At 37.5% G+C, this 27,328-nt stretch overlaps 3 protein-coding genes across 6 annotated transcripts in view; 2 read left to right on the top strand and 1 right to left on the bottom strand.

Annotated features, from left to right (window-relative positions):
- Window positions 1-956: 956 nt before the first annotated feature.
- LOC138019645 (17-beta-hydroxysteroid dehydrogenase 14-like) lies at window positions 957-13,035 on the bottom strand. Of its 2 annotated transcripts, none has more exons than XM_068866499.1 (10): window positions 12,946-13,035; window positions 12,726-12,845; window positions 12,249-12,287; window positions 9,722-9,819; window positions 9,312-9,378; window positions 4,980-5,071; window positions 4,482-4,586; window positions 3,896-3,963; window positions 3,159-3,255; window positions 957-2,180 (listed from the first exon to the last, which is right to left on the bottom strand). In XM_068866499.1, exons 2-10 carry the CDS (start codon window positions 12,823-12,825, stop codon window positions 2,031-2,033), a joined length of 816 nt encoding a protein of 271 aa, XP_068722600.1. In that variant the 5' UTR covers window positions 12,826-12,845; window positions 12,946-13,035; the 3' UTR covers window positions 957-2,030. The 2 variants fall into 2 exon arrangements, with proteins under 2 accessions (XP_068722600.1, XP_068722601.1); XM_068866500.1 differs by having other exon boundaries at window positions 12,937-12,961.
- Window positions 13,036-13,136: 101 nt separating this feature from the next.
- LOC138019676 (dnaJ homolog subfamily C member 25 homolog) lies at window positions 13,137-25,276 on the top strand. Its single transcript, XM_068866539.1, has 13 exons — window positions 13,137-13,265; window positions 13,414-13,442; window positions 14,071-14,130; window positions 15,349-15,396; window positions 15,970-16,024; window positions 16,595-16,701; window positions 18,415-18,486; window positions 18,979-19,041; window positions 20,072-20,136; window positions 20,609-20,665; window positions 21,068-21,272; window positions 23,263-23,333; window positions 23,784-25,276. The coding sequence occupies exons 1-13, from the start codon at window positions 13,145-13,147 to the stop codon at window positions 23,836-23,838; spliced, it is 1,008 nt and encodes a 335-aa protein (XP_068722640.1). The 5' UTR covers window positions 13,137-13,144; the 3' UTR covers window positions 23,839-25,276.
- Window positions 25,277-26,035: 759 nt separating this feature from the next.
- LOC138019678 (transcription factor HES-2-like) overlaps window positions 26,036-27,328 on the top strand; it is a 2,632-nt gene continuing 1,339 nt past the window's right edge. For all 3 annotated transcript variants that reach the window (XM_068866542.1, XM_068866543.1, XM_068866541.1), the window contains exons 1-3: window positions 26,036-26,203; window positions 26,314-26,409; window positions 27,249-27,328. The exon at window positions 27,249-27,328 is cut by the window's right edge and continues 11 nt beyond it. In XM_068866542.1, the coding sequence (XP_068722643.1) occupies window positions 26,168-26,203; window positions 26,314-26,409; window positions 27,249-27,328 (212 nt within the window). In that variant the 5' untranslated portion in view covers window positions 26,036-26,167. The remainder of the gene's footprint in view (window positions 26,204-26,313; window positions 26,410-27,248) is intronic.

Here is a 27,328-nt window from a genome sequence, read left to right as displayed (position 1 = left end):
CCTCCTATCGAGTATCTTGGTGTAGACTCCGTAAAGTCACAATATGTCGCACCAGGCCAATGATTAAAGAAATTTGTGACCTTTTAGGAAAAGGACAGACAAGTTTTAGTACTTTAGGGGTTCGCGAAAAAAGTATGAACTTTCTATTTTGAAACTGTAGCAAAACTTTATATCCGGCGTTGGTTTGAATACAGTACGGGTTACCTGGTGCATAGCCTGCGAGCAGAATCTCATTCGATCTTCCTAGGTAAGTCGGGAAGAGGAAAGTAGACTCAGCTCGCGGCCTCCAAATTTCGTATTGAGCATGCGTTAAAAATCTAAATGTATTCGGTGTCAGTCATGCGTGACCAGTAGCCACAAAACGAAAACAAACAGTCGGGATATTTTCGAACAACTCGGGCAAACACAGACTCTGCTTGCAGAATACCTCGTGCAAAGCATGTCCCGTAATCACGGGACTAATCGGTTCCCTCCCCTCCCACCCTCCCCCCCCCCCCCCCCTTCAGTCCGAAAGGAAGAATACTCTCGAAACGCCTTACTTTGCCGACGTTTTGGCCCCATTAATTTCGGCATAAACATTTTGTCCAATGCTTCAATCAAACATATCAACAAGAATGGACTGACGATGTTGGACAAGCAACTCAACACTGCAGTCTTTTCTAAGAGATACAGGAAGCTGTCAGTGAAGTTCGTTGGCAAATCCACACGAGATAGTTTTGTAGGCAATGAAACTTTCGGTCTGGTGCTTTTCCTTAGGCTCGATTTCCGCCACTCTTTTAAGTCCGGTCATTGTTCATCCCCGTTTCAGTTCTTCCGGGGAGGGGGAGCGCAGGCTCCTTTCCCAAAACAGCGGCTGGTAATCGAGCCTTATCCGAGGAAACATGTGGATATGTATTGATCCATTGATCCATTGATCCAGGATTACTGAGAAGAAGAAAAAAACAACGAAAAGAAGCCCCGTTTTGTAGCTTATGGCCTATGTAAATTCTTTATTTTACTCATAATTTCATCACACTTAAGTTAAAATTGTGCTCCCAACCAAAATAGTAGTAAACATTTATTATAATATCTATCAGACAGTACGCGTTCTACTACTAGCCAATCTCCCGGAAGGAGGGGGAAGGGGGGGGGGGGGGGGGGGACCATTTTTGGCAGAAAAGATACCTCTTTCGTATATTTTCCATTGGAAAATAACGAAAAAGGCCCTTTTAAATACCTAAATGACAGATTTCCCTACCCTTTCATATATTTCGACTCGTGAAGTCCCTACCGTTTCATTTACCTGAAGCGCGAAAAAGTTACTCCTTTCGGGCGGAGCCTCCCGTATAGGCCATTATAAGGAGTTGGCCCCCCCCCCCTTCCCCCTCTGGGAGGATAATTTAGCGGGCCGTAGTCTACTGGACGGCCATTTGTCCGGCCCGCTAAATTCGAAATTTTTATGCAACATTCTCTAGCAAGTTTTTCATGTGCCAAACTTGTAAAAGTGTTTGAATCTTGCAAGCAACTATTTCAAAAAGCCAAGAGGATTTACCAATATTCTTTTTTTTGGGTTTTAACGCATTCCAATCATTTGTGGCAGTTGAACCTTCTACTTGACTTCAACTAGTTAATTTCCTTTCCTGCGGGCCTGATTACCTCAGATATATAACAAATAAGTTACTAACCTCGTTTTCTCGGTCCGCACTGAAAGTTTCGGATCCTTATTTTCCCCCGTTGATTTATGGCCCGCGCAGGAAAAACCTCGGTCCGTAACTTACAGAACGCACCCCGAACTCGGTTGGTAAGCGGTATCTCCACAAATTGTAGTATCACATAATGAATAGAAAAAGAACTCCTTTCGCTCGATTTAAAATTTGTTCGACATTTCCGTACTTTTTAGTTATAATTGACTCATCCTTTGTCTACAAGTTGCAAAAAACAAAAACTGAAATTCCTTTGTGTTCGCTTCTGATCATAAATCTTTAATTAAATTACATTTCTAAAAACGTTCTTGTTTCTCGGACGAGTGGTAACAACTAGCGAAGAATTATCTAAGCGCTGTCCACTTGAGTCTTCTTTCCGTAACTCAGTTCGGCGCCTCCACTAAGCAACATATCAACACCAGTGGTGAAGGTGGCTTCAGCTGCCAGGAATAGACACATTTGACCAGATTCCTCGAGTGTACCCATACGTCCTAGCAGCTATAAGAGAGACACGAAAAGGAAAATCGAGTAATAAGGTCACGTTGAGTTGAAAATAGCGCTCTTTGTTACTACATGGGGACCAAAAAGAATTACTTATTAGACTATTTCGATTCCGCAGTCACTACTCAGCCTCTTCTTTGAAGCAAGTGTACGCACAGTCTTTCTTAAAGAAATACGATGAAGTAAATTAAATTAACACGGCACAAAAGTGTTTTTGTAACTTGGTCTTTCGTTCATGCTTTTGGTTTTCAAGGACTTGGCAAAGTCCACCACTCGTGTACTATACGCCTCTGAAAACCCGTTCGCCCAAAACGTAATAACAGAGCTAAGAGCAAATTAAATTGAAAGTTCATCCACATACATAAGCAAACCAGCGTAAAGTTGTTTGTAGTTAACGCGTCCAAACTTTTGTAATCGGTGTTTGCAAAAAGTGTAAGCAAAATGTTGTATTAAAAAAAGCAACGTAATCTCTACCCCTTAATTTAAACAATTTCGATTACAATACAAGACATATAATCTGTGTTTGATAACAAAACAAACAAAGTTTAAACTAAGGCCATACTTACAGTTACACTTACTACCGGTTTAACAGGCATACACCAATTGGTTTCCAAATCGTCTTAAAAAAACAGTTTTTCAGTTCGGACGAATGCACTTTCATTTCGTGCGAAATGGCTATCGGGCGAAACGCCCGCAAATTGATGTCGCACAGAGCGTATAAAAAGGTTGCGGGGTGCCTCTGGAAATGAGTCTTTGGTGACCTCGGAAAGGACGTTTTCATCCTCAGGTAGTGTGTGATAGCAGACTTAGCATCGCGTTTGCGGCAAACGGCAAAGGTCATGGTAGTCTGAAATTTCAGCCGTCTCCTTATCCTTTAATATCTCGATACGCCTTACAAATTCCAACAATAAAGAGATTTCTGCCATACTGCGGTTTCAGGTGAAAAAAAAAAGAGTTCAATTTTACTTAAACTACCTGTGCTTCTTCGCCATCTTTCTTGCTTTTCTCATAGTTTCCTGAACTGCAAGCCAACTGTTCCCACAAAGGAGTCCATACATTACCGGGCGAAACACTGGGAACAGAAACACATCCAAAGAGGAAAAACTATGAAATCGTCCCACCTCGTTTGCGTGAGCCTACATTACATCAGAAAACAACGTCGAGCAATTGTTCGACTGTAAATTTCATGATATCTATCCGAACAGGTTGAAAGCAGGCAAAACAATATACTCCCTTATTAATTTACCAGTAAGATCCAATAATCAAAAACTGATTCGAGGTGTCCATTCGTTTAATTTGTTTTTATTAAATTCTCAAGCTCGGATAATGCATTTCGCGTGGTCTGATTGGTTTTCTCGCTCCCTTCGCTCGTAATTCTTACTTCCAAATTTTTGGAGTTTAAGGAATTTAATAAAACAATTATTCCATTCGCGCTTGTTAGAGATGACACTGGTTATAGCCAACTCATATCCAACGAGCGCTCATGGAATAATTGTCAATTTAACAGCCCACGAGTCTTCAAGACGTAAGCGGACACTGAAAAGAACCAAGTTACGTACCTTATCAAATTCGGCCTCAACAAACGAAAAAAATTGGTCTAATGAAAATATCCAGTAGAAAAAAAATTCCTAGATTTATTTATTTGGGTTAAAATGGATATAACGAGTTACTCCAGAGGCATTCGGAAAACACAAATACTTCCAGCAGTGTACCTGTTGACTCGCACTCCATATTTCGCTTCGTCAACTGCCAGAGCTCTGGTCATTGATGTTATTCCTCCCTAAATTAAAGCCAAAGTTGAAACGGGACTAAGTGCGATCTAGCAAAATAACCAAAGTTTGAAAAATCGACAGTCGTGCACTGAGCCTTTCAGTTACATATTGTTGCCTTCCCAGTTGTTCAAAGCTTGATTAAGCTAATCCTAGATTATCGAAAACGTAAATTGTAGTCTATTTTCTGACTAGAAAAAGTTTTCACGAAAATTCTTGGCCTCGAAAATTGATTAAGCTTTTGCTTTCCTTCAGCACAAAACTTTTTTGACGGGCAAATTCAAGCCTGGGTTTGTATTTAATCGGGAATTAGTATTGTTAATCGGCTTTTGAAAAAGTGGGCCCACAAGATGAAATATACATATAGTCACGGTATATGACGATCTATTATTTGCCAGCTGGGCGGTCCGCGCCTGGGTTGGCGGGCAAAATAGAAAAATTCCGCCCGCTCCTAGAGCCAATCAGATGGCAGGATTCGCAGAATTCCGCCCGCCCGCGCATTGAGAAAAAATAAGGGGTCATAATTTACCTTTGATGCAACGTAAGCAACAGCGCCAGGCTGCCCAATCTTCGCAACTAAACTTGACATGTTGATGATATTTCCTTTCGTTTCTCTTAAGTAAGGTAAAGCAAACTAAAACAAAATTATAAAATTATATATTAAGTAAATAACTGTTAACCAACAAAAGGCAAATCTCTTTTTTTTTTTACATTTTAGTTTTAGTTACATTAATTTAATTTACTCACTTGCATCACAATTTGGTAAAGCATTTCATTCCACTATTTGTAAACATTGTTCAGTCACCATTGTCCATGGCAAGAATAGAGCAATGCAGGTTTGGCTCGTTGGCTATGGTATATAACCAAACAAACGTGTACGGTTCTTGAATAACACACTTGCCAGAATTTTACAACAGTATACCATAAATTGTTGGGGATTTAAATCATTTTTCAGTAGTTACTTTTTAAAATAAAGTGTTCAAATGAAGCTACCAGACTCGTACCCTTTAAAGTAAGAATCACTCACTTTGCAAAAAATAAAATAATTCACAAGATTTAAATTCAAAAGGTCTTTGAAGTCGTCAACGGAGGTATCGTCAATTGTCTTTGTTGGAGGATCTGTTAAAACAAACAAAATCTTGGTGAATAATAATTATTGTTGTTAATTCACCTCTTGTTCTTTTCATAGACAGCCAAACTGTCTAAATATAATGAAGTAATTTCTATCAATGATGATGGTTTTTGCTACTATCAATAACTAGCAAAATGTAGACTCGAAGACACTTACTTTAGAGACACCATGTTTTAGAAAAGTACATACATAAACGAACAAATCTTGTATTAGACCTATGGATACTAGATTTTTTTATTTATTTTATTTTTTTATTCTTTTATAATCAGCAAAATACAATTTACAGATTTACAGATCAAAACACTTGAATAGGGCTTATTCACGATAGCCGCCATGTTGGTTTTCAAATTGCCACGCAAATTAGCCATGGGCTATGCTACATACATACATACATACATACTTTATTTGTCTTGTAGGTCAATAAAAAAAGGGCAGCTAAAAAGCTGATGTGGACCTAGAACTAAAGTGTATCTACAAAATTTAAAAAAATTAAGTTAACGAACTTACTAATTATTTACAATAAATAAGAAAGAATACAATACCAAGTAAGATAATCGATAGTTAATTGACTATAGTGCTAAACATAGATTTAAAATAACAATAATAATAATGATAAAAATAACATTAGTATACGTAATTTACAATGTCTTTGTTTATTCCCTGCATGCCATTAAATGTTATTTTATCTAAAATGTTGGATTTTGCTTTAAGAGCAGATTTAAAAGAAATAACGTTCGGTTTACTTTTTAAATACATAGGTAAGTTATTCCAAAGAATTGACGCACGATGACAGAAAGAAGATCGAAGGAAGTCACTCTTAGGACGTTGCACGTAAAGTTTAAGATTATCCCTGAGATTTCTCAACGGAGAGTGTTTAGTAAACAGAGAGCTTATCCCAGCCGGAGCTCTGTTGTAGAAAGCCTGATAAGATATGGTTGCAATCCTCTTCTTGTATATGTACGATAATGACTTCCATTTTGTCATTGCCAGGACTTCAGTGCTTAGAGTAGATTCCTTTATGTTAAAAATAAATCTCGCTGCCCTGATATGAATGTCTTCTAGGGTCTGAAGTGATTTTGAAGATCCCCATAGAGCGATTGAATACGTAATACTTGGAATGATACCCTTGAAATAAATTGACTCTAATATGCGATTGTCGAGACCTTTTAAGTGTTTGAGTTTCTTCACTCTTGCTGAAAAACGTTTGCTCAAAGATTTTACATGTGGCGACCAAGATAGTTTGTTGTCGATATGAATCCCTAAACAAGTAGCTTTAGAAACAAAGGACAACTCATTAGGCCCTAAACAAATATTTTGTAAGGGACCGATGAATTTTGATTTAGATAACAACATTAGTTCGGTTTTTGCAGGATGAATAGTCATGAAGTTATCCTTAGCCCATTTGTTTAAATCGGCGATCGCTTTCTGTATCTTAAGTAAGACTTCATCAAAAGTATTTCCAATGCAGAAAGCTGTGGTATCATCTGCAAACATTTCGACGGAAGCGTTCGTCGTGGCTCCGGGTAGATCGTTTGAGTAAATGCTGTAAAGTCTGGGACCAAGTAAAGATCCTTGAGGCACACATGTATCTATTTCCAACAATTCAGAATTTGAACCATTTACAGTGACAAATTGTTTACGATTTTCAAGATAGTTTAGGAGCCACTCGTAAAAGGAGCCACTAATGCCTATAGAGGCTGGGGGCAAACATTGGAAAAAAGGCAAATAGCGGAAAATTGGCTCGTAGAAATATAGAAATAGCATTGCTAAAAGTACCTTTTAGAATTTAGAATTAAGTACCTTTTATAATAATTAAATTCTATCTTTTGATTGCCTTTGACATTTTGACTTTCTACTTCGTTAAATGCTCATTTTTCATAAAAACAACATCGAAGTAACTTGTGTAATTATCTATTTTACTACTTAGGTGACAAACATTTAATGAACGTGAAACAAATTATCTGTGTGGCTAAGATGTTCGTTATAACTTCTCGAACTTGCGTTGGTTGCCCCTTCAGAAGTGTGAAGCTAATTTGCGTGATAATAGCAAATCCAACATGGTAGCCATCGTGAATAAGGTCTATTGACTAACAGTTAGTTAACAACACCAAAATATGTCACTCGAGAAACCTATGCCATTTTTTAACAAAAGCAGTCTGGGTATTTATCATGAACGAAATATATTTTTCCACTCTTAATTTTTCATAAACAAAGTTAACATAGTCTGCAAATTGAAACTTTATATTTTCCTCAAGCACATTACTATAAAGAAAGTACTTCCCTATAGATACTATGGATACCCTTTCACCCCTGAACTTTAGCCCTTTGACCAGTGAAATTGTCTGGTGTTATATATAGTAAAATCTATAAGGCTCACTAGTTGGAGGGTAAGGGTTCAAAGGTTTTTTGGTGAATGTTAAGTAAAATTTAAGGGCACAAGTGATGTTTGCAAAGTTCTCAATGAATGCAATTTGAGAACTCTCAAAACATCATGAGTTACCATAAATCTTGAAATGTATGAGCAAGTTCCTACAATTTTTTTTATGTATTACAGTGTATGTACTCAACAATATCACTCCCATCTCTTTGCTTCCAAAGCAACTTCCTTATGCCACTCTAGAACCTCTCTGTAACTTATTTATACAATACATTCGTCAGTGACCAATCAGCGCGATATTTTGTTGAGTATATGATAAGATACTATGAAACTTTTTCACCTTTTCACTCCCCCCCCCCCCCCCTCTCCCCAAGCCCCCCTTAAGAGTGTCACTCTTACAAGGCGATGGGTTATTATAATAAAGAAGACAATGTGCTAGCAAACTCAATCTTTTTAGAGTGCAAATATCAACCAATTCTGGAAAATAGTCTTTTAAGTTTGCTGGATCCAAAATATGGTAATCTCTGCCCCCTGAAATTAAGCGTCTGTCATTTATTTCCTTTAAAAAAAAGAATGGAATTGTCGTCTTCCGATTAATCAAAGTTAAGTTTACTGCTGGCTTGATGCTGAGTAAAATAATCTGACTCCCTCCTGCTTTTAAACTTTATGAAATAAATTTCATCTCACTTTACTTCCCCTACTTAATTAACATTAATTGATTTTATCTATGCTTATGCTGCCATTACTTATTTGCTTAGCAATGGCGGTGTCCAAATAAAAAGTTCTGCCCCTTTGGACACTGCACACCTATTACTGGTAACTGTCTATTGTTATGTCTACTCCATGCAAACATACATGATACAAATTACATTCTCCTTGTCACTTCATGCAACACAACAGGCTCTATTTCAAGCCATTTTTATACTTTTATATTTATTACAGTATGCTTTATATGCTCTTTACAAATGAGCACGATAAAGCTTGTCAAGGACCCAATCAGCAAATGCCATCCACAATCCTGGACAAAATTAGCCTGCATAGCAAGCGTTCCTGTTTGACAGAAGAGTTCAAACCGATTTTCTGCAAACTGGCCGCGCGAAAGTTGGGGCAAGAGACTGAGGGAACGCTTGCAAGAAGACCCCCTATTTTTGAAAAACCAGTTCGCCTACGATTGGGGGCTTCTGATTGGTGCAGCAGTCACAATGATTGACAGGTGACAAATTCTGGAGCAAAATATTTCTCCTAAGTTCTAGCGTGACAAAGGCAATGGTGGAAGATGTGGAAGGTTTTGAATCATGTGTCGAAGCTGAGCAAATCGGGTCTCAGGTTTTACATTGAAAAGGAAAAAAGAACTGTCAATGCGCCATCTCTTTAACTGTATAGATGTAATGGCCGTTTTGCCAACAGGATTCAGAAAAAGCTTAATTTTTCAGATGTTTGTCATGATGTGCGGAGTGCGAAATAAAAGAACTTAAAACGAAGAACCGGCTTCTCGAGTATCATCGTGATTTCTCCATTTCAAAGCATAATACGCAATCAAGTAAGTGGTTGAGGTGAATTTTATGGGAATGACAGCCTGCAATTTAAATGAAAATCTGGACTGCTTGGACAATATCCATCAAGGGAAATTCAATATTATTTACGTGTCAGCTGAAATGAGAAAGGTCTCAAATCATTTTGTTGCAGATTAATGCAGTCACTTAATAATAATAATAATATTAAATACATGACCTTACTTAACTTTTGTGAGACAATAAATCACCGCACAAGTCTACACTCAAACTTAGCAAATATGTTTCACAGATATTGCTTTTATTCCATTTAGCAAGTAGGCAAGAGCCAATACTTACGCCATCCAGCATTGTTTATGAGGCAGTCAATGCATCCATATTTTTCAACTGTTTTCTCCACCAAATTCTTCCACAACAAAACGAAGATATGAGCAAAGTTTGAAGATTAGCCAAAGAAGAAACAAGAGATGGAGAATAACACAAATTAGATATATATATATTTTTTATTTTATTTTTTATTTTTTTTTATTACAAATTAGATATTACTTTTGATTAAATGTACTGCACATTATGAACTAGAGTTGATAAGCTGTTTGACAGCCTTTCTGTTAATTAAAAGTCATGAACTTAGGAACTTTCTAGTTCCTTTAATACTTTTTAACAAAATTCCTTGTAAATTGAACATTTAGGCTTCATGTATTGTTGTAAGGTGTGATGAAGAACAAAGACACTGAAAATCTATTACATACCTTTATTTCATCTTCTTTAGAGACATCACATTTAATATAGAATGCCTCACCAGGTCCTGTCTTATTCAATTCATCTTCGAGTTTTCTCCCCTCTCCAACTAGCATAGAAATAACGAGCATGTCACTGTTACATATGAATTCACTCTGGAACATTTGTTTAAAAAATTCTCAGCAATTTTTTTTGAAGTGTTTCCAACTTGAATAACATTTACAGGAAAAGTGCTGCAGCGGGATCGTCCTGGTAAGAGTAGTCCTGAGAAGGACTGTTGTCAGTGACTGCTTCAACAACCTGAGTGAGCAGAGGTAATCCTAAGACTCATGCAATTAATATTTTGTTTAGTATCAAATAATTAATATTCTGGTCTTTGATTCACAGATACTACTGTAACACAAATCACTTTACTCTGAAGATGACTTCACTCAGGTTGTTGAAACATCAGTCAATATCACAAACAGGACTACTCTCACCAGAACGATCCTACTACATCAACTTTTGATATGACTCCTGGGTTCAAACCATAGACTATTTCATGATCAAGAGCCTCTTAAAGTTAGGTGTGACAATAGAAGAAGCTATAAATAGGTCAATTACCAGAACAGGACAGCAAAATCTTGATAGTGAGTGGGCAAATAAATAACATTGAATTTGGGTGTGACCTTGTTATGACACAGCACTTCATTCTCATTTCTGTTTTTTCCTGTTATATTCTCCATCCAAAGTCCTAACCAGTTCAACTACAGTTAAACACAGCCAAGTTTACTGCTCAATATTTCTAAAAAGCACCCTTTTTTCGGAAAATAAATATTGAATCAGTTAATCATTAAAAAAAAACTTTATGGAAAAAGATATACATGATTGCAAAGCGGTTGCAAAACTTCTTTGTTTACAATGGTCATGTTTTAAATCAATTAGCATATTGAGTTTTCAACTCATGCAACCTATGCATTAATGGAATCTTTAGGGGTATACTTGACTTGGTTCGGACTTTCATCAGAAAAGTTACTATCATAATGATGCTCAGTTGAGTACGCCACCAGGGAAGTTTGGTGACAAAGTTTCAGGGTTCAAGTTACCATGTTATCAAGGGCAACTTGCTTTGTTTCCAAGGGTAAATTTTCGGATTTTGACGTCACTTAACTGCTAACGGTCACCAGTTTGATTAACCCGTTACTCTTTGTAGATTTTGGCAGGCTTCGTTGCTCATGACGTCAAGGCCCTAAAAGTTACTCTTGGAAAATGAAGCAAGTTGCCATTGGCAACATGGGAACTCAAATGTTGAAACTTTTGCATTGACAATTCCTAAGTGGTACACTCAATCGAGAATTTGGAATGATTTCCGTACAAGTCCCTACTTCATTATGCATGCAGAATAAATTAATTATTCATTCGCGTTATTGTTTTGTAGAACAATACGTATACCCAAGAGAACCGAATATATACATGGGTAATTTGTACTTATGGGATGAATAAAAACGGATCTCATTTTTTCTCTCCCTCCCTCTCTCTCTTCTTTCCTTTCATCGCCCACACAATTTACTTTCGTCTTCCGTGTCCAAAACCTGTGTGAAAACGCAGTCAGTTGGCAAAGACAAAGTGCCGCATCGGGAGATGGATCTTTTTTTCGCGATGCTCAAGAAAAAACTGCAATGGATATCCTTCAATCCGCCAGAACACATATTGATTTTCTGACCGTAAACTTTCCTTGAAAAAATATTAGCTCTAGCTACCTGTGGCCGGAAAGTTTACAACTGCCTACAAGACAAGGGCTAACATCATCTCACAGTTAACCATTGCCTAAACTTCGTCGACCCAGACAAACGTGCCCACAACAGGGCATTGAAAAGACATGATGGGTAGTGAAACGAGGTATGCCTCGTACGGGAACATCCATCGATCTCTACCAAAGTTATTTACTTGGAAGTATCATTGAGCATATTGCCGATCTCTACAAAGAGCGATAAATCGCAAAATCCCACTAAATTCACCGTTCGTGATCCTGAATACAGGAAAGGAAGAAAACAACACTTTGCAGTGTCTCAGCGAATTTTTAAGCAGACAGTAAGAACAATTTCACGATAAAAAAATTTCTTATAACAGTACTTTTATTTGGTTTGTTTGTTATGTTTGCGAATCTGAACCCTATTACAACGATTGCTTGAAACTCCACTTCTTGCGCTTAATCTAAAACTGAAAAATGGGTAAAATTGCAGGAAAAGTGCTGAAATTGCAGGAAAAACTGTTCAATTTTCCGTATTTCAGACAGAAGTTCAACCGGCTTTTTTTAAGTCCATATAGACTAAAAAAAACACTCTAAAAAGAAAGAACAAAGCGCCACAGTCCCAAAGGACGTCTACAGTTATCGCTATTGTTTTCTTGAAACAAAGGAGTGTATGCATAATGAAGTAGGGACCTGTGCGGAAATCTTGCCGAGAATCGTAGTAGGTCTCTACCAACCTCTCTGTCATTTCAAGGCCACGCAACTGAACAAAGGACTAAAAGAATTAATGGTCAGTGGTGTTAACTCACCTCCACGGGCACAAAAAACTACTTTGGAACCAGCTTTAACTACAAACATACAAATGGATAAACAATAATCATTATTATTTCTATCGTTCTTATTAACCATTTACGAAATATAAAATTACTGATAGTTTTAAGTAATAACAGCGCGTGACATCAGAATTCCCCTCCACTACTGTTTTATTCGAGCGGCATCGACTTGTTGATAGATAGATAGTTTATTCTCCACTATATCAATATAAGTAATAAACAGAATCGATAAAAAAAGAAGAGAAATGGGCAAAAAATAGTTGAACTAAAGATAACACCATGCACCAGGCATCGACTTCACATGAACAAAGTAAACATCACATGATCTTGATGATAATCCACTTGCGCACGGATATCCCACGTACAAGGTAACTACTTTTTTTCCTTAAAAATCTATCTCCAAACCTGCGAGTAATTTAAATTTCCAATAAACATGAAATACGTTATGCTTACCGAACTCCCTAACTATTCCTTCCCCGATTCCTTTGGAACCGCCTGTCACAATCGTTACTTTTCCTTTGTACCTCAGATCGGGTATTGGGCCGAATGACATGTCTTGATAACCTTGGGAGGCTAAATTCACAGAGTAAATGATCTTTCAGACTTTGTTCAGATTAGAAATAAGTCTTTCAGTTTTTTGAAGTTTTATAAATAAAGGACTTACTCGACTTACCTTTTCCCTTTACTTTTTGTGGTTGCGTGATAAAGCAGAGACGGAAGTTTGACGATAAGGGACCTGGTATCGAGTGTTTTTTCCATCTCGTTCCCAGGGTCTACTCCGCTTTCTTGAAAGCGGAGGAGACCCTGGGAACGAGGTTGGTGTTTTTTCTGAGATATTTATTTTACGGTCAGCATCCGCTGACACTCACTCTATGGACAACAACATGGTGAACAAGTTTCTTTTGGCCAGTTTTCTTTCTTTTATTCTCTTTAGCACGTCGGCTTATGGCTTTATCGACAGCCTTTACTGTGGAGCAGAAAACTGCTATGACGGTAACATTTCTGACTTTTCTTTAAACTTGTCTCACTACCTTAGAAACTTAAGGCTATAAGAACTATTTTGCTCCTGGCAGACACAGGATCGGCGATACTTTGAAACATCGTGTTCAGCTAATATTGATTGTCCCTCTCTATTTTGCAGTACTTGCTGTTCTCAGAGAGTCTTCAAAGGTAATTTGTAGTTAAAATCGCCATTTGGGTAGTATCCAACATGTTAATTTATGTACGGTGAACTTCTCTTGCTTCGATCAATCAATCATAAGAAAGATGAATTTTGAAGCGTGACTTTTAATCTTTTTATTTTGTTATAGTAGATTTATTAAACAGCTAAGCGTTTTATGAAATAAGTCGACTTAAACTTTTAACAAAATGTCGTTGATAGATGTAGTTGCAAAAGGCTATATTAAATTAATCACTTTGATATTTCGAGTACGAGTATTGTTAAATATAGTACACCTGTTTAAACGTACACCATAGTTCCTTTGATATCAGCTCAAAACCTGTTTTATACTACAGCAGTACGAACTGTTATTTTTCGGTGAGCGTTAGGAGATAGGAGGTGGAGGAAGTAATTTTTTTTTGGTCTTAATTATTTCTGCGTTTACCTCTTTAGATGGTTCATTAAATCAGCTGATAGGGGACATTAATAAATAATTACACTCTAAGAAACCCTCAAGATCTGTTTGTAGTATAACAATCAGGTTTCCATTGTGGTGAAACTCATTTGTTTCATTGTAGACAAGAGAAAATTGCTGGTATCCGAGAGCATAAAATGATTTTCCATCCTTTTATATTGTAGGCCGATATAGCTAAAGCGTACAGGAAACTTGCTAGGAAGTATCATCCAGATCGATACAAGGTGATGTCCAATATTAAAATGTTCTGTTGATATTCTCTGTCTTTAAGGTGTATTCGCTATTTCCTCCATCCCATAATGTGATACGTTTTGAGGGATTCTTTACATAAAAGCAATACTAGTTATTTACTCTGGGGACTGTATCAATGTTTTATTGAACTGAATATCCATTGTCTTTTACATAAATAAGGGCCGCCCCGCCCCCCCCCCCCAAACAAAAAAAAAGAAGTGTATTATGGGATAGTATGGTGAAAATAGCAAATAGATATGCATTCTTATTAATATGCCAACCAGAAGCACATATTTTGAATAATAAAAAGAATTTTTTACACGGGATGCCAGAGGCACGCCACGTTATAATTTGGGGCAGATTATTCTTTTTCATCTTTGACGCAATTCAACACTTTTTTTTTTTAATTGTTTAATTAAATGGTTGAAATGTTTTGCATTGTCTGTAGCCTTTGATTGACAGTAAAAATGTGTTGCGCGTTATCATTTATCCTTTGTACTTACGTCAGGGCTGAAAGTATTAAATTTTTCAACTCTTGTGATGAAGACCAACTTTGGAATGTAAACCAGCTGTTAGTAGTAAAGAGTTCTGTATGTTTTAGTGAAGTCATTGACTGCAGGCTGATTAACATTATTAATTAATTCATGCTTAATGATTGTTGAAGGCATAGAGTACATGTAACTGGAGCATCTGGAATGTTCAGACTCCCAAACCTCCCAGTTTATGATAAATAATATATACTGCTTATAATAACTTGCTGGGCAAAATTACTGAATGCTGATTGGCTGAGATGGAGGACATGCATTTTAAATTGATTGTTATTTGTTGTGGCTTTGAACGGGCCTCCCTCCATAATTTTGCCCTTCATGTGATAAATATGTAATCCAAATGTGCAATTAATTAAATTAAGGATTAATTTCACATGTATTTTCAAAGTTTTCCAACTAGCCCTTCTTGCTTCATGACTCGGGCAATTTTGTGAAAACTTTGAAAATATTCGTGAAATTAATCCTTAATTGCCCTCGGACCCATGCAATTACACATACATACCAATGAGACAACATTACATGAAGAACACTCAAGTGTACTTAACATACTTGCTGTATCATTCAATAATAATAATAAGAAGAATAATTAAAGAAGATTCTTTATCAAAAGAATACTTTTTCAATTATTGAAAAGTTTTTCAATAATTCCTTGGTCTTGAACAGGGCGAAGATGCTGAAGTTAAGTTTCAACTTATTGCAACAGCTTATGAGGTAAGCACATTTTCAAAAAAATCATCTGCAAGTAAAACATAAGACAGTAAAGAAATAAAAGATCAAGACAAGTGCAGAAACTTCTGCAGGTCAGATTGAGACTAAATCTACAAAAGGTCACGAAAGAGGATTATTATCTGTGCGGCAATGATGCACAAAGGTTCATGTTAAAGGAAAACTTTATCCATGGCTGACAAAGATTGATATCAATCTAGTATTTTTATAGTTTTGGAATGCTGGAAATCTAGGCAATCTTGAGGTTATTTTGAGTTAAAGTTGTTTCTAAGTGGCCATATGTTGAACTTTGTAGACCCCTAGTATACAAATGCACAACCACATGGTCAACCTTCTGCCAAAAAGGGATAGCTATAAGAATTCAATTTTGGTTTTTCTTTGTCTAATACTCATTATCATAATCTGGGACAAAGGCAAAATCAGAATTGAACTTGTTTAATTCAAAATTTTTGAATCAAATATAAAATTTAACCATGACATGTATATATGTAGATTGACAAGCAATCCTTTGTAGATTTATGATCTAACCGTTATGTATTGTTCCTGTTGCATTATCAGGTCTTGAAAGATGATGAACAAAGAGCAGATTATGACTACATGTTGGATCATCCAGGTAATCAATAATAGTTATTGAAGTATGTATAATGTAATTTGTACATTGCATTAGGATTAGTCAGACTCTGTTGATAAATAATCATTAAAATCTTTGGAAACAAGTTAATCTTCTGCCGATTTTAATGCTATACTGTAGCCGTTGGCCACTGTCCTCCTTCATACAGGAGAGAACTATGCTATAACCAACAGTAAAATACTAGTTGGTTGTCTGTTCATGGGACTTAAATCCATGTGGGTGAGATTAATACCTGCTTGGGGAATCATAGGCTTAACAGCAGCAGGGATGGTTTGGTGCTGGTTCCCGTCCCAGCTTTAAGGTTTTCTTCCCAGGGTCGTTTGGTTTTCCTCCAAAATGAGAAAATCAGCCTAGCTCATTCCACTTGTGATGGCCTGTAAGAAGACGTTAAAGAGTAGTAGGGCACTTTCAATATATATTAAAATTAAATATAAGGATTTGTACAAGTTTATTCCCTGCAGAAATTAGACCCTATTTATGATCCATCTCATCTGTCATAGATTGAGACATAATAAAAATACTAAATCATCTTTTGCACTTGTTATTCGACAGAGGAGACCTATGGTCATTATTACCGTTACTACAGACGACAAGTTGCACCAAAGGTGGATGTAAGAGTGGTCATTGCAGTATCTATAACAGTCGTTTCTTTGTTACAGGTACAGAATAATTATTTTTGCGTATGCAGAAGCTCATGATCTTGAAGCGTTCAACTCTGGTTCAGAGCTGGGGTTTCTTGAGTTTAAAAAATCTCCTTATTTGGATATTTGCATTTTCCCGCGCGTGCAGCATCGATCTTATTTTTGTCTGTATTTGGGCATAACATTGGTTTCCTAAAATCTCCAGCTTTGTTCCAAGGAAAAGAGTTGCAAGTTACACACTTCAAGGTCACATGCTCCTGTTATATGTTGTAGATAAAAATTTTCTTGGTTAAAAATTTTTCAAACTATTTTATTTTTCATCTTCCTTTGTTTCAGAGTATGATAATGTTTATAAGACAAAGGGAATTAAAAAAGAAACTAGTCTGAAACTTTTTTAACCAAGGAAAAAGTTTAAGTACAACCATAGGCAGCCCAAGTTTGCGTCACTAGAGAGCGTGTAATAATTAATTACTAGTGGAAAGATGACCTTTGAGTGCAAGCAGTGTTGCGTTACAGGCAGACGTTGAAAATTTAAACAGGTTATAAGACTTTGTATGGGAAAGAAAATACCGTTGATTATGAAGCCTAAAAAACGCCCAATTTCACGTTCATTCAGTAAAATGAATAAAAATGACTCACCTCTGGTGTATTCTTGTACCTTTTGGAGCTTATTTTACCGTTTCCGGAATTCCATGTTTTCACTGTTCTAAGACGAAGTCAAGACTGCACACTAAGATTTTGACCGTTGTCAGCTCAGAGGCGGTTTGCGACTCGAAAATCCATCCCAGCCGCGATTTTTTCAGGCAAAGCTAAAACCCCATCATTTGCGCACCTTGGTTAATATTTCGTCGTCAAAAATCCCCACACACTTGGCTGGAAATAAGCATTTTCTGCTTCTGATTCCACGATAGCTTATGAATTTAACAGCTGCTGATAACCAAACAGGACACAGAGCTTGGGTCCGAGGTCAAATTAACTCCACCCAATGAGGTACAGTCTTTCATGTACAACACTTACCCCATCCCCACAGCGGCTTCTCAAACTGCTCCATGGTTACGACGAAACATATACCGAGGTTCGCTAATGATGGGGCTTTAGCTTTGCGTGAAAAAATCGCGGCTGGGATGGATTTTCGAGTCGCAAACTGCCTCTGAGCTGACAACAGTCGAAATCATAGTGTGCAGCCTTGACTTCGTCTTAGAACAGTGAAAACATGGAATTCCCAAAACGGTAAAGTAAGCTCCAAAAGGCAAAAGAATACACCAGAGGTGAGTCATTTTTATTCATTTTATTGAATGAACGTTAAATTGAGCGTTTTTTAGGCTTCATAATCAACGGTATTTTATTTCCCGTACAAAGTCTTATAACGCGTTTAAATTCTCAAGGGCTGTCTGTAATGCAACACCGCTTGCACTCAAAGGTCATCTTCCCACTAGTAATTAATTATTACATGCTCTCTTGTGACGCAAACTTGGGCTGCCTATGGTACAACATATATGTGTCATCTTTATTTTATTTATTTTTGGCAGGTTTTTTGTCATTGTAGTTGATCAGTTAATTTTTCAAGCCTTGGTGGAATGCATGAACATATGAGCCTTGTTTATTTGTTCATATGGCTGTTTTGGGTGTTGTGAAGAGAACATTCCCTGGCCTCTGTTTTATTAAAGTATGAGGTGATTGTGGTTGATTGACGTCAGATGAAATGTAATTTGCTAACTTATTTTGTTTCAGTATCTTCATGGTTGGTCTCGGTATCATGAAGCTGTAAAGTATGCGTTATCAATGCCAAAGTATAGAAACAAGGTAGGTAGTGTAAGCAAGCAATAATCCAACTGCCGTTATTTTATGCAAAAAGGCAAAAGTAGCAAATACTGCACTTGACTTTTGTAAGTTACATGTATTCCTACATATAGCTAGGGACCTCTAATACATGTAATTATTATATACATGTATGTACAGGGCAAGGCCTGGTGGAAACAAGGAAAAACCAAATATTCCTCAGTCTTTCACAAACATGCAAATTATTTATGTTGCCCAGCTATTTTGCAGCCTCTCGCAAAAGTGATTTCTCTGAGTCAATAAAGGAATAATTAGTTCAAATATTAAAGTAAAGTTTGCAGCATTGCTGATTATCACAAACAGAATATCTAAGCTTGAATTCTTAAGGCCTCTTTGCCACCCACCACTTAGAAGAGAGTTTTTACTACTTTCTACATTTGTTAGTATTTGTGATTTCTTTTTTGGGGGTTAGGGCTCTTTTTGTCTTAAAGGTCTACGTTCACTTGTCGCTTTTAGGCTATGCAGAGAGCAAGAGAAGAAGGGCTTTTAAATAACGTGAAAAAAGGAAAGAAATCAAAGGTAAAGGCACTCTTTTGTGGGTTTTTTTGCTTGCACCAGCATCAATGGAAAAGGCCTGCCCTTCTGTTCTTCCTTTCTCCTCTCCCTCTGTCATTGCCCTGTGTTGTTGGTATATAAAGCTCCAGGTATGTGAATCACAGAAAAGTTGAAACACTTGTAAGACCCATTGAGCATCAAATTGTGGACCTCAAGCTCCAAATGCCATGCTCCAGAAAGTAAACCAAGCTACACCTACTTTGTTTACAACAGTAATTATACAATTATTCCATGAATGTGCATTGGATATGAGATGGTTATAACCAGTTTCATATCCAACAAGAGCAAGTAGAATAATTGTTTTATTAAGTTTTCATTAAATTCTGAAAGCTCGAACACTTGGAAATGAAAGCAAGTCTTATTGAATTATTCTGTTTTGTTTCTATATTGGGTCATACGGTAATTATGAGCTGATAACCCAGATTGAGTGAACCAGTCAGAAAGCTAGAAGCTCAATATCCGAGGTCGAAGGTATATATCTCGCGCGCTATGATTGGCTAATTTAGCGGGCTGTATCCTAGAGTGCGGCTCGCTAAATTGGAAATTTTGATGCAACATTTTCTACCAAGTTTTTCATGTTTATGTGAAATAAGCTTGTGAAACTGTTTGAATATTGAAAGCAACTATTTCAAAAAGCCAATAAGAGTTATTCCCTTTTCGTATTTCACGCGTGCCAATCATTTGCGGCAGTTGAACATTCCGCTTGACTTCACTTTTAGTTCCTTTCCCACGCTCCAGATTAGCTCAGAGAGGCGCTAAATATCTTACTAGCCTCGTTTTCTCTGTCCGTACGTTAAGTTAGGGATCCTCGTTTTTTCCCGTTGATTTGATGGCAGCGTGCTTTGCGCTTGAACCATAAATCAACGGAAAAATACTCGGTCCATAACTTACCGTTATACCCACCTTGAACTCGGATAGTAAGAGGTATATGTTCAGTTTGGAAGAAAATCATAATACGCGACGTCTTAAGTAAATTATTGAGTTTTGTTTGCAGGAAGAATTAAAGGAAGAGGAGGAATCAATCCTCAGAGAAGTCGTGGAGAATTCCTTAGACATAAGGTCGGTTTTAACTGCAATTGTTTCTTATACTATATTTATTATCATTTCACTAATTTTGTCACTAAATCTTTTTCCCCAAGTTCAATTAGCACCTGAAGTTGATTGCCACGCGCCACAGCTGTAATATCAGGGGCACCCAACGAGAACGTAGTTCCCGAAAATTCTAGGTGACCTTTTTAGGGTAAAAATCCGTTAAAAATGGGCAATTATACCATTTTTCAGATGTTCGAAAATCCTAGTAGAGGCAGGCAAGCAAGAAATTTTACAACAAATTTTCCGAAAATTCTAGATCTCAAATCGTCCTCCGAACAGATATTTTCCGAAAATTGATGTTGGGTGCCCCTGTAATATGCTCGCATTTTCAGATTTCCCTATGCGGAATTCGACCGGTGTGATATGTTTCAGTTCATGCAGTCTTAACATTTTTTTCCAATCTTTTTGTTTGATTCTGTTGTTGTTTTATTTCGTTTAGGGGTGGATACAGTAAACCAAGAATAATAGATGTCCTTTGGTTGAGAATTGTGCTTCTGTGAGTTCGAAAGTTGTATCGCATAGATCACTTTCATAAATAGCGACCACCTTTACATTTATTTGTATTTATGTTAAGTAGACCTACTACCGTCATTTTGGAACAAATATTCTTTTGAAATTTGCTTGTCGCAGCGAGGCTATAAAAGCTTATTACAAAAGAATGTTTTAGTTGGCCGCCATATGCATTAGGGAGCTTAAGCTTAAGTTTTCCCTTTTAGCTTGTCTTCACACAACCACATTTACATTGCTTACATTCTTTTGTTCATTAGAGATGATTAGTGTAAAAATCTGGGAGACACCACTGCCCTGCTCAAAAACGCAAGTGCTCAAGCTCCCAATTATGAAAGAGGTCTACTTTCAGGTGATGAAATTTTGACCGCGTCCTTGTTTCGTTTTTTAGTCCATACACGGTATTGTGTTACATTGCTTGGTTACTTCGCTGGTACTGGAAATTCACCATAAAAAAGGAGGAATATGGAGATGAGGAAAAAGCTTATGTCATGAGAAGGAAAATGGGATTGAGCAGAGTGCAGTGGGACGCTATGGAGGCTCCACAGAAACGCGACTTCTTCTTACGCCGTCTGTGGATTGATTCTAACTTTCAAGTACGTTGACACCTCAAACTCCCTGAGACCTGGGTAAAATCATCTGGCGTTAGACTGTCAAATCTGTTACGTCTCTCTCCCGGTGGTTAATGGGAAGGATTGCATAATTTCGCCAGGGGCTTAGAGCACATTAGAGGTTTTGCACGGCATCCATGTTGCATGGCAGGAACAATGAAAATGTTGTGCATTAGTAAGAACATTTGTTCCCATAGCCATAGCCATGTAACATGGCTGCCGTGCAAAACGCCTATAGAGTGTTTTCGCTCATGTGACCAGCATATTTGCATACTAAAGCAAAAGGAAGAATTTCCATAAAAATTGAGTTCAATTGTCAAAAGAATATTTCACTCCTCCAACATGGCCGCCTTGACCTTGAAGTCATGTGAAAGCACTCTTTCACCAAAACCGTATACTTGAATTAAGTGGATTGGCTGTAAGAAAAAGTATAAATCATATGGTTTCGAATAAAGGCTAAAAAAAATCCAGACCTGAAAGGAACTGGAACCGATGTGTTCACTGCTCAACAAAAAGAGCGTCTAAGAAGCTCAAAATGTTTACAAATCGATGGAAGAATGTGTACAGCGATTGTACGTTCTTGGGTCCGTTCAAGCCTTGAAATTTTTTTTGCCACGATTGCTTGAAATCTTGCAATCTGATTGGCTAATTTGGTTGTTCAAACCCTGATTGAGCTAATCCTGGATTACTGGATATTTTGGTTTATTGTAGCAATAAAAACGTTTCCGCCACAGTACTATCTTTAAATTGTGACTTCAGCTTTTGCTTTCCTTTGGCATAAAGTTCAGTGAAAAGTTAAGGCTTCTTTGACGGGCAGAATTCAAAACTGGGATTAGTGTTAATCGGATTTTGAAGAACTGGGTCTAGAAGATTATAAATATAAATTGATCTTTGGACTAGTTAGAAAGTGGCAATTCATTGCCTGTTAAACTGAAGGCAGTGTGGCGCACTTGTAAAGGTGCTTGATTTGTTTGCTTATACTCTGTGTTGAAAAACTGTCTTCACACTGGGTGGATTTTCTCTTCTGGGGCCCCCAAACTTGTAATAGTCAATTGGTTGTCTTCTTCCATTCGATTTTTAAAGAGCTCAATGTGCGTAAATGAAGGTCCTTCAACTCATCATTGAGGGAGGTATAGTGGGGTGGGGGGGGGGGGGGGGTTAAGATCACGTTACGCATAAACTAAATCGGGCTTTTCGCATTTCACGTGCTAAAAAAACGCATTTTTTCGAGTAACGGACAAGCATTAGGCTATTTCACGGAGGTGAGAACAGTTTAATAACTGAGGACTTAGACTTACCTCTTATGGCCACAAAACAGCCCTAAATGACGTTTTTATGAAACGTCCCGATCGTGTTCTCGGAGCCATAAAAGGGAAATTCAGATCTCTGTTATTCCCTCCAACTTCTTGACTCGATTCCTAAGCGCTAACATTTTCATACTCCTCTGGTGCTTCTCTTTGTGCACTTGAACCTTTTGATTGGTTTCTTTATCCAAAACATAGAAATTTAGTATGATGGTCACTGGAAATGTGACTTCCAAGTCTTCCGAACCCACCGCCTTATTAAAACTGTTCCCACAAGACCCTGGGGACTGGGGAAACCTACAGGGGAGCCCTGGGGGAAGGTTCATCCCCAGATTCTTTGACCTTTGACAGGAAGTCAGGGTTGATAAGGATTCAGTACGGCAGCCACTAGCTGTGTCCGGAAATGAGGTAGATAGCTCTTCATTTTTTTATCGTAGCAGATAATTCTTTTTCTCGGACATAAGAAGCAAATTCACATTTCACAAAACCAAAAAGGCTTCAATCACGCGTCACATTAATTAATACAATCACGATTCACGATGTTAGAAAATAGAAATTAACGTTTCACAAAAAATAAAAGGGTCCGATCACGGCTCACGAAAATACCCTATACACCCCTCATCATTTCCTGGACATTTTTCAAAATTTGGAATTTTTTTTTGTGTGTCCAGGAGTTCAAACGTGAACAGGAGGAAGAAATGAGGGTTAAACTTGCTCAAAATAACAAGTTCAAAGCGTACAGGTGATGATCATGACTTTTTTTCTTTGCTATTGATGACTTAAGAAATGTCCAGAACTTTTGCCAACTACCTGAAAACACAAAGGAAAAAGAGGTCTTAAAGCGGTATTATTTTGAATCCTGAACAAAGTGTGTTTTTTAATTGGGCATTCTTCGTCGCTTCAAAGGGCACCGAAAGCAAAACTGTCTCTTGCTTGCGCGCGGATTCCCCGGTTTATTGAAGATCGGCTAGCACGACGGTGATTGGCTCATTTGGTCGTGTCCGCCGGTCTGCTATGATTGGCCAATTTGTTTTACGATTTGCGATTAAAAACCGCTCGCTTTCCCGCTTTGAAGAATTCAACAACTTTAGGTATCATTTTGGTAACCAATAACTACTGATCTGGTGAAAAGAAACAGCTCGAGTTTGTCAAGGAGTTGCTCAATCAACCAAACGCTTTATTTGTTTTTCAGACGGTATATGAAGAAAGGAGGACCAGGCCAAATGACATTTATGGAGGATGATTAGTTATCCCAGGGATCTAATCAAAACTGAATTTGGTTATTTGTTAATGACACCTTGAAACAACTCTCTCTCTTATGTTTACAGACGTAAATGTTGCGGTCGACGGTTGCCTTTAGAATATTCTGCAGAGTGTGAAACAAGGAATTCTGTCGGTGTTAAGCTAAGGGAAGTTTGAAAATTAGTAAATGACAACTAAACGTCCTGAGAAATGACCCATAAAGTTAGCGAAAGAGAAATTTGTGTAAATGTCCCTTTTAATTTTCATCTCTGTACCGCTTTTATTAGCATGAAAAACAAAACACCCATTCAACTATCTCTCGTGCGATATTTGAATGTGTACTAGGTCGACGTTGAGTAACTCGACGACTGGGTAGTGTTATTACTAGAAATGAATGTAATGGAAAAGTGCCTCAAAACGGACATCAAAGACGCTTGAAGGATAGGCTTTCTTTCTTGTTTGAAGATTTTCGTAGATTAGAAGCGAAAATACAGCCAATCAGTAATAAGTTAATCTCTGACAAGGAAAGGGACAACAAGTGAGAGCGCCTAATCAGCCTTGACGTCACAAATGTTTCACAATTTCTGATTTATTTGAAAGGTATTTAATGGCATTTTTTAACGAACGATCATACTGTTGTCTATTTCGTTGAAAAATATGAATTAACAAGTTAAAGCTATTCCTTCCAACCGGTCAATTTTTCTGTTGACTATACTTTCTCTTCAAAAGTGAATTAGCAAAAGAACAATGCGCCTAACTGTAAGCGATGCAGTTTGAAAAATGAACATAAACCGGCTATTAATTTCCGTCCATGTCATCTAAGGAAACAACCATTGCAACTGTGTACCTTTGCTGGGTTAACAAGGCACATTATATAATAACCCAAGTTATTCACGGATTTTAATTGGTTCTTGCCTATGATCTATTAGAAGACAGACGTACGATTGACGTCACCATCAGCTTTTATGCGAATAAAGTTTAATTCTTTATTATCTAAAACAAATAGATTCCATGTTACCGTGGATCTGTTCAGTAATAGATCACAGAAGACGTCAAAATGTGGTAAGAACATCAGTGACACACTCGGCTATCGCCTCGTGTGCCACTTTTTTGTTCTTACCACATTTTGACGTCATCTGTGATCTATTACTGAACAGACGCACGGCAACATGGAATCTATTTGTTAAATCCATCGCTTCAACCCATTCACTCCTCGGAGTCTCTGTATAACTCCAGATGATTTTACCCTTCAGTGAGGAGCGACACAGCGGTCAATGGGTTTAATAAGTACTTTGCAAAAGAATAGAAAGTTTCCCCTAGAATTAGGTAACTTGCACCCCGAAAATGTCCGTTGAACCCCATTTCGAATTTAATCCTAACTTTAAGCAGTGGCAAATTTTGTCCGAATCTTCTTGACCGATTCCATTAAATATTTGAATCTTTTCTTTTGGTTGATTTGGGTAATAATTTGACCAGAGGAATTTCAGCGTTGGTTGAAGTCCACAAGGCTTCCAAGGGAGTTACTTTTAAACGGTTTAAAGTTTATATTTAAAGTTTTTAAATTTTAACTGGCTTGCTTCTTCAATTTTGTAAACTACCCTTTAAACAAGAAAAAAGAGAGCATGAACTAATGTGTCGATCTATTCTTTATATTGACTTCTGTCAGAGACAAGTCGGTCGTTGGCCAGTGCACCTACTACGATTAAACTATCAATAGATCACGTTTTCGGCTGATTGGTAAATAATGTAGTTTATTTTATTTTCATTAATACCAACAGATTCACACCAAATACAATATAGGAGTGTGCCGATCACAGTAGAATGACAGATCTTTTGTTTGGAACTGAACCGTAAAACCATTAGAGCCTCATCATCATCGTACTGCGTATACCATGCAACCAATCAGCTTCTTCTGTTCCCACGACCCTAGAAATCTACTTATGAGACTCTTTTCATTTCAATGCCCGACCTCGCTCCATATTGTTGCACAGCCATCACGCGCACGCGACTCGTATCATTCAAGCGTGCTTCATTTGGTTCTCCACCAATCAGAAGCAACCTCCGTCACGATCAACATTCTCCCGACTCACTTTTGTCAACTATCAATTGTTGAATGTGCTTGTTTTTAAACAAGTTCACGAGTTTTAACAGGGCGGTGCGTATGATGTCTGAAGTTCTTAAAGGATGTGGATGTTTTCCCACGCTCATTACAATGCCTCAGTTATCGTAAACAAAAGCAAGAACAAAAGTTGGCATCGCATTCTCATCAGTGATGAGTTTGAGTCAGTTGATAATCTGTGCAACTTCTTTCGCACTGCGTAATTTCAAGTGAAAATGAACGAAGAAGGAAGAGCAAAAGAGCCCAGAAAAGTAAGTTGATTTACACAACTGAGCTGACAATGCGAACAGTTCCATGTGTCCGTACGAGTTTTATTTATTTCTTAACTTGCTGACGAGAATGTTCCGGGTCCTTTTTTCAGGCCTCCAAACCCATCATGGAGAAAAGAAGACGAGCGAGAATAAACGAAAGCTTAAACGAACTCAAAGTGTTGATTCTGGAGGCCACGAGAAAGGATGTATGTATTACATAAAACTAGTAAATTTTCTTCTCGAACTATCTTAAAAAGACTCCGAGATCTGTCAGCCATTAAACGACTACCACATATGAATTGACCAATTATCCAAAAAAATTAACACATAAATAATGGCAATATTACAAGCGTAGTCTTAATGATCCTAGCGAGCTCTTGTAAAAGTGTGAAATCTTCATAAGTTTACTATTTTTTTAAAAAAAGAGAGTTGATTTCCTGGTGGAGCTCAGTTCAATTGCTGACTAACTATGGGTGGTGAACTAACATTGTTGAAATTTTTCAACACACCCAAAGCGAACAAGCCCGTGCACGCCATGCCTCATGATATCAACTGAACCGATCTATGATTAATTATAGAGCAATGAATCCATTACTGGTCTTAATTCTCATGTCGCCCAACAACTATTCTGACTTAAGGTGATCAAAACGGTTTTTTTAGAGATATTATATAATGTTATATTCGGGCACGTTATATAATTTTCTAAGAAGAAGAAGAAGAAGAACATTTTTTAACAAGGGACGGATATGAAGTGTTCATTTAGGTAGCCTGGAGGAAAATCCTCGGAACAGGGTCGAGAACCGGCTAAACCTCAGCCCACGAAGGGCTAAACACCAGGATATGAATCCTGTCCGCATTCAGAGTGGATGGCGAGTGGTCGCACAACTTTGGCATTCTCTCTGCTCTCTCCTTGAGTGAACAAAAATCTTGCATGCGTCACTATAATTGCCAAACTTACTTAATCTCGGCTTTTCCACCACATTCGCAATGTTTTTCTACTTTCAGTTCGAATCAACGATGGTTTTGTTGTAATTTATTATTTCAGAATTCCTGTTACTCCAAGTTAGAAAAGGCCGATATATTAGAGATGACGGTTCAACACTTGAAGAATCTTAAAAATCAACA

The sequence above is a fragment of the Montipora capricornis genome, chromosome 10 (genome assembly GCF_036669925.1).
Source record: "Montipora capricornis isolate CH-2021 chromosome 10, ASM3666992v2, whole genome shotgun sequence".
Classification (NCBI taxonomy): Eukaryota; Metazoa; Cnidaria; class Anthozoa; order Scleractinia; family Acroporidae; genus Montipora; species Montipora capricornis.
Note: the sequence above shows the minus strand (reverse complement) of the source record. Positions and strands in the feature narration are given on the sequence as shown.

Bases quoted from the DNA above. Each gene is read 5' to 3' on its own strand.
- LOC138019645 (XM_068866499.1), bottom strand. From the start codon at position 12,825: ATGTCATTCGGCCCAATACCCGATCTGAGGTACAAAGGAAAAGTAACG. The intron at 4,587-4,979 runs GTGAGTGATTCT...ATTTTGTTTTAG, and splicing joins ATTATTTTATTTTTTGCAAA to TTTGCTTTACCTTACTTAAG. The intron at 3,256-3,895 runs GTACACTGCTGG...TTCTGTTCCCAG, and splicing joins TATGGAGTGCGAGTCAACAG to TGTTTCGCCCGGTAATGTAT.
- LOC138019676 (XM_068866539.1), top strand. From the start codon at position 13,145: ATGGACAACAACATGGTGAACAAGTTTCTTTTGGCCAGTTTTCTTTCT. The intron at 18,487-18,978 runs GTAGGTAGTGTA...TGTCGCTTTTAG, and splicing joins TGCCAAAGTATAGAAACAAG to GCTATGCAGAGAGCAAGAGA. The intron at 20,666-21,067 runs GTGAGTTCGAAA...TTCGTTTTTTAG, and splicing joins TGGTTGAGAATTGTGCTTCT to TCCATACACGGTATTGTGTT.